Source organism: Babylonia areolata, chromosome 9 (genome assembly GCF_041734735.1).
Source record: "Babylonia areolata isolate BAREFJ2019XMU chromosome 9, ASM4173473v1, whole genome shotgun sequence".
NCBI classification, from domain to species: Eukaryota; Metazoa; Mollusca; class Gastropoda; order Neogastropoda; family Buccinidae; genus Babylonia; species Babylonia areolata.
The window spans coordinates 35,598,909-35,606,393 of NC_134884.1; the positions used below are offsets into that span (position 1 = coordinate 35,598,909).

The 7,485-nt window shown below is 42.0% G+C and overlaps 1 protein-coding gene across 1 annotated transcript in view; it reads left to right on the forward strand.

Annotated features, from left to right (window-relative positions):
- LOC143285843 (uncharacterized) overlaps positions 1 to 2,797 on the forward strand; it is an 8,896-nt gene extending 6,099 nt beyond the window's left edge. Inside the window, exons 3-4 of the mRNA XM_076593277.1 lie at positions 158 to 1,082; positions 2,152 to 2,797. Coding sequence (XP_076449392.1) covers positions 158 to 1,041 — 884 coding nt within the window. The 3' untranslated portion in view covers positions 1,042 to 1,082; positions 2,152 to 2,797. The remainder of the gene's footprint in view (positions 1 to 157; positions 1,083 to 2,151) is intronic.
- The last annotated feature ends 4,688 nt before the right edge of the window (positions 2,798 to 7,485 follow it).

Consider the following 7,485-nt stretch of genomic DNA (forward strand, 5'->3'; position numbering starts at 1 on the left):
AAGCGCGTTGGGTTACGCTGCTGGTCAGGCATATGCTTGGCAGATGTGGTGTAGCGTATATGGATTTGCTCAAACGCAGCGACGCCTCCTTGAGCTACTGATACTCACAAAATGGACAACATGAAAATGTCACATTGCTTTCTTTTGTACCTTTCAGCTTTTCAAATCACAAAGCATGAACACGGCATGGTAGAAATCGACGTGCCCAAAGATCCCAGGCTGCAACATCCTCGTGTCAGCTTTTTTCTCCCTGACATTAGTGTTACGATGCAGCTGGATCTGAACAACACTGCAGACTCCATGGCGTTCCCTCACTTTGACTTTGTGATAGGGCAAGGCGGGGATATCAAGTACAATCCTGGACAACCAATCCAGTTTAATGTCACCTTCAGTATTGATGGAGACATGGACAACATTGTCTCTGATGATGTTGACCTTCAGATTATGATCAGCTCAGACACGCAAGACAACGTGGTTGATGTTTATGATCCCATCGAAAGTTCCAAAGCCCAACCAGTGAAGTTAGTGCCAGTGGATTTTGGGGGATCTATGGGATATCGCTACGTGAACTTCATACTCAACTCCACGAGGGAAAACCCAGAAGGCATGATTGGCGTGAATTACGGCGCTCACTACAACAGCTCCGCAAAACTTCCTGTATCCTGGCTGCGTTATCATCATGCTGTGAAGTTCTACCAGGAGGGTCACGAGGGGCCTTTCCCGAGGGGTTTCATAGGTTTTATAAATTACACCTCCTTCGACAATTCCCACGTCTTCTGTGACATGGATTACAACGACTGCGTCCTCAGCTGTGAAGCGATAGGAGACGAAGTGAATGATATACAGATAAGGAAGATGACAAGCCGAGGGCCGAACCCACGTCTTTCCACCACCACGATTATCAACGGAGGTGTGGCCAGCACCGCCGTGCACGTGCGCAATGTCACTTATGAAGACGCTGGATACTTCCAATGCACAGCGAAGTCACCGACACAGCAGATCGCCCGGGTCCTTGAGATAGAAGTGGTGAGGAAGCCATGATCAACAAAGAACTATCAACCGCGACAATGTTCAAGAACGGAGTAAGTTGCCTCTCTATCTGTGTGTGTGTGTGTGTGTGTGTGTGTGTGTGTGTGTGTGTGTGTGTGTGTGTGTGTGTGTGTGTGCGCGCGCGCGTGCGCGTGCTTATGTGTGTTTTTATTTGTGTGGAAAGTATTAAGCATCATCAGAAAAGGATGCAGTTGTACGAAAATCTGCAGTAATTTATTTCTGTATCTTCATTGTTTTTTGTTGTTGTTGTTGTTGTTTTTGTTTTTGGTAGGCAAGAAAAAAACCCACAAACACAGACTACACAGACACACAAATATACACATAAATTTACACACACACACACACACACACACACACACACACACACACACACACACACACACACTCGTCTGATATTACTTTAAATGATAAAGATGGTATATTGAAAACCATTACGACAGGAAGAACAACAAGAACTACTACTACTACTACTACTACCACTTCTGCTATTTTTTCCCTAAGCATGTGCAGTGTAGTGAATATGGATCAGTCTGAAGGCTTTGTCACCTTTTTGAAACACTACCAGTACTACGACTACTACTACTACTACTGCTGCTGCTGCTGCTGCTGCCTGCTACCCCTACTGCTACTACTACTACTACTATTACTGCTGCTGCTGCTGTTGTTGTTGCTGTTGCTGCTGCTACTTCTACAACTACTACGACAACGACTACTACTACTACTACTGCTGCTGCTGCTGTTGCTGCTACTGTTGTTGTTGTTGTTGCTGCTGCTGCTGCTACTTCTACAACAACTACGACAACGACTACTACTACTGCTGCTGCTGTTGCTGCTGCTACTGTTGTTGTTGTTGTTGTTGCTGCTGCTACTTCTACAACTACTACAACAACTACGATAACGACTACTACTACTACTACTACTGCTGCTGCTGTTGCTGCTGCTACTGTTGTTGTTGTTGTTGTTGTTGTTGTTGTTGTTGTTGTTGTTGTTGTTGTTGTTGTTGTTGTTGTTGTTGTTGTTGTTGTTGCTGCTGCTGCTGCTGCTACTACTACTACTACTACTACTACTACTACACTAATGCATGTCTGCTCTGTTGTACAGACCTTGCTGGTGACGTGCACTGCGGAGGGGATACCAGCACCAAGAGTCTACTTGACGGATTATTTTGTGGACACTTACTTCCGTGATTACTACACGACGCACACGAGCCAACCGGGAACAAGAGTAGACATGTTCATTTATGAGTTCAATGACCACCCAGCCTCCTTCTATTGCCGTGCCACAAACACAGACCAGGAGGTGCACGATTACTTTGAAATTGTCTACAACTCGCATTAATTAACAAAATATCAAAATGCAAATTTTTTTTTTAACCCTTTCACTGCCAAGCTCGCATTTATGCACAGGCGTGATAGAGGACCCATGTCACTGAAAAGGTGACCATTCATTGGTCTGTTATCCATAAACCTACTGCTCCTAATGTTTAGTGGTAGGATAGGCCCTATTTTCTATACATCGCAGGGGGAATTCCCAGCTATTCTTAGCCACTGTCTTTTCTGTGTTTATGCCACAAGGGAATTTTGTACTCTAAATTGACTGGCGATAAAAGGGTTAAACCACTTTTCTTCAAACGTTGGCCAGATTGTTTTTAATGATTTTGTTCTTGTTGTTTCGTTTATTTTCAAACACTCAACTCAGTTTTGTTAAGTTTGATTTCGAGTTCATCGAAGTTTGAATAAAAACTAGTATCGGCAGTGGAGTTTTCGCTCTTGTACAGTACTTTTGTATTTGTATTTGTACTTGTATTTCTTTTCATCACAACAGATTTCTCTGTGTGAAATTCGGGCTGCTCTCCCCAGGGAGAGCGCGTTGCTACACTACAGCACCACCCCAACCCCCCCCCCCCCCCCCTTTTTTTTTTTTTTTTCCTGCGTGCAGTTTATTTGTTTTTTTCTATCGAAGTGGGTTTTTCTACAGAAATTTTGCCAGGAACAACCCTTTTGTCGCCGTGGGTTCTTTTACGTGCGCTAAGTGCATGCTGCACACGGGACCTCGGTTTATCGTCTCATCCGAATGACTACTTCTTTATATCTGTTAAGTTCAGGAACGGGATAACGTCTATGATAAGAAAAATAAATGCATTTGGTCAAAACGTGTATGTTTAAAACTTGGAAGACACCACAACGCATTGTAACGCAATACAACATGCTACAATATAAAAAAAAACAATGCATGCATTACAGTACAATACTGTACAGCATAATAATACATGCATAACTCTCTCTATCTATCACACACACACACACACACACACACACACACACACACACACACACACACACACACGTCTCTCCCTCCCTCCTCCCCCCCTCCCTCCCTCTCTCTCTCTCTCAAAAGGACAAAATCGTGTCACTGCCGTGGTCAGAGGCAACATACCAGAACCAACAGGCCACGCTCGAAAAGTGCGAAAAGTGCTGTACTTGGATCCGATTATAATCATCAGTACATTTTTCTGTAATTCCTCCCTGTGTCATGCCGAGGTCTGAACCCCCACACATCCCCACCCCCCTCCCCTCCCCACCTCCCTCCCTCGGACGCTGGTAAACTGTCAAATAGGTCAGGCGTGATCTGTCATGGCTATTAAGGGGCATGTTGACTGCTTAGGGCGTATATGACTCAAATTAGTGCTGTCGTCAGCACAGTTAGTGCCTTCGCACTCATACAGTCCGAAGTACACTTATATGGGAGAGATGTACGTGTGTGTGTGTGTGTGGGTGTGGGTGTGTGTATATGCGTGTGTGTGTGTGTGTGTGTGTGTGTGTGTGTGTGTGTGTGTGTGTGTGTGTGTGCATACATACATGATATATATATATATATATATATTGTGTGTGTGTGTGTGTGTGTGTGTGTGTGTGTGTGTGCCTTTTTGTGTGTGCGTGTGTGTTTGTTTGAGTGTGTGCATGTGTCTGTCGCGCGCGCGTGAGTGAGTGTATGGGTGAGAAGAAGAATCGAAAGAAGAAGAAGTTAAAGAGCTAAAACATTCTCAAACAGACAGACATTGACACACACACACACACACACACACACACACACACACACACACACACAAGCAAATCCACACACCTTTTATTAAATTATTTATTTATTTATTTATTTATTTTTAATCATCTTCTTCTTCCACTAGACGACCAACATCAGTATGTGGATGAAAACTGTCGTGTTGTGGGAGGTTGCTGTTGGACGCAATTCAGGTGGGCTACCAAGGGATGTGCTATAACCTGATAGGAGAGATGGAGCGCAGTCCACCTGGTGTGTTCGCATCACCAGCTTGGCCAATCCGGCACCCGTAGCGGTCCCCGGGGAATACACGCAACTAGCACAGCCCTAGCCTTCTACGACATTACTTACCAGTGGGGGGGAGAGAAAAAAGAAAACACAAGAGAGGCAAGTTTCAGTTTCAGTTTCAGTAGCTGAAGGAGGTGTCACTGCGTTCGGACAAATCCATACACGCTACACCACATCTGCACAAGCAGATGCCTGACCAGCAGCGTAACCCAACGCGCTTTGTCAGGCCTTGAAAAAAAAAGAAAAAAAAAGAAGATAAATAAATAAATAAATAAAATAAATAAATAAATGAAAAAGACAACAATGATGATAAATAAGCAAATAAATGTAAAAGCAGACACACATTCACACATGCACAGATATGCACCAAACATGCAGTTTCACAGATATGAAAGCACATTCAAATACACATAAATGTACATGAGCCCCAACACACACACACACACACACACACACACACACACACACACCCCTTACCCTGCACCCCCTCTACCCCCCTCCACACACTCATTTCTAGGCTACGTATCGCAGCTTCCACGGCACACACACACACACACACACACACACACACACACACATGTTCCGGAACTCAAAAAGGAACACGAACGTAATCTAGATAAAGAGACAGACATCAGCAGATGGAAAAAAAGGGTCTAAAACGAAAGAGAGATAGATTTGCAAGGCCTTCAAGACTCACTTGTGATACACTTAAAAAAAAAAAAAATCTAATCGTTAAAATGTTTTCTGTATTTGTTGGTATAAAGCTTCCGGTTAAAGAAAGAAAAGAAAAAAAGTCCTGACGGCAGATTCGAACCCCGCGTGTTCGGGTGAGAAGAAACTATCTTACCCTATACACTATCGTGGCTCCGTAAATGACGTTCAAAAACTGAATATTTGAACATGCTTTTTTAAAGGGCGATAAATCGATTGCGGTATTCACAGTGAGAACGTTGTTTAAATCATATTATTCTGGTGTATCTTGGGCATTAAAAAAAAGCTTTGAATATGTATGAATATGTGTACGCAATTGATTTTTGTCCACGACCTTCAGGGCTCAGCCAATAGATCTATAAAGTCCACTTGTAGTATTGATTTTAGTATTTTCCGAAAAACACCACTTAGGCGAATGAACATAGGGAAAACCCTGTACACTGAGAGTAAAACATACAAGCTTTTTATGTATTGAGTATAATTTCAGAATGTAATGTTTAAGATGAGAAAGATCAGTTTAAAGCAAATTAACCTCCCTAGCATTAATTACAGATTAATTTCCCTTTTTTACTATCCGCACCAAAGACATGCACTAGAAATATAACTTTCATGCTTAGCAAAAGAAGTTCCTGTTTGAACAAAAAATGATAAAAATGACTGCTCTTGTTGTTGTGTCAGAATATCAGATCAAAGTGCCAAGTTTAGAGAATAAAAAATTATAAATATAACAGAAAATTCAGTTTGAATATAATTTGGCTTTATTATTATTTTTTTGTGTGCCCATCCCATAGGTGCAATATTGTTTTAAACAAGATGACTGGAAATAACTGAATTTTTCCTATTTTTATGCCAAATTTGGTGTCAACTGACAAAGTGTTTGCAGAGAAAATGGCAATGTTAAAGTTTACCATGGACACACAGACACACATCTTTTTACATCTATTAAACATGGAGTACCACAGGGATCCATCTTAGGACCAATTTTATTCTCCACTTATGTTAATGACTTACCTTGTTATATGAAATTTAAATGTGAAATGTTTGCAGATTACACATCCTTACATTCAAGCAATTCAGACGCCAGTAAACTAACTAATGAACTCCAAGATGATATTCAGAAACTTAATGACTGGACACATTTGAATCACATGTCCGTGAATGTTCAGAAAACGAAGCGCATGTATGTATGTGCACGACAAAAAAGAAAAAAAAAACAACAACATAACTTCAAACCGCTATGGACATCATTGGTGGGCACTCACGGCGCAACAGCCGAGTGGTTAAAGCGTTGGACTGTCAATCTGAGAGTCCCGGGTTCGAATCTCGGTGACGGCGCCTGGTGGGTAAAGGGTGGAGATTTTTACGATCTCCCAGGTCAACATATGTGCAAACCTGCCAGTGCCTGAACCCCCTTCGTGTGTATACGCACGCGGAAACAAATAATTCAAAACGTTTACACACAAATGCACTCCGTGAAGTAAATGGGTGAAAGACAACCATTTCTTAATTCTTTCTGTTTTTACATTAAGAATACTAGTTATTACCTGCAGTGTGTGGATGTATGTATGAAACGATGTATGTGATATTTTTTACATTTGTATCTTCGTAATATTCGTAAAAGCTCAACCTTTACAGTTATGGTCCCCATGTTGTTTACTTGTCTATGTTGTGATAATGCACCTGACCAAATTTCTCCAGTTGGAGATAATAAAGTTATTCTTATCTTATCTTATTATTATTGATACATGCAGAGGGGGCTCCAGAAACTGTGGGCAGAGAGATCAAAGACGCTGAAAAACATAAAGAAAGGATGAATAATTGATATTTATGAAATGAATAATGAATAAACAAATAGACAAGTAAAGAAAAAGAAAAAAAGAAATAGAGGAATAGAAACCTGAATTATGCATGGGCTATAACCGATTTCCATGATGAGATCGTTGAAAATACGCTGTTCTCTCCCTTGCACTCTCTCTTTTCCTCTCTCTCCCCCCTCTCTCTCCCCCCTCTCTCTCTCCCTCTTCCTCTCTCTCTGTGTCTCTCTCTCTGTGTCTCTGTCTCTGTCTGTCTGTCTGTCTGTCTCACGCACTCTCTCTCTCTCTCTTTCTCCTGTATCTCTCTATCCCTGTCTGTGTATCTCTCTGTGAACATGTGTATGTTGTGTGCACGTGTGTGTGTGTGTGTGTGTGTGTGTGTGTGTGTGTGTGTGTGTGTGTGTGTGAGAGAGAGAGAGAGAGAGAGAGAGAGAGAGAGAGAGAGAATGTGTACAAGCTCGGATATCGTTTTGTAGCAGAAAAGTGAAATGTATGATGGTACTGTTTCGTGTATTTTAGAAAGAAGGGGAGAAGGTCGCAGACTGGTCAAGACGCTTATCTGCCG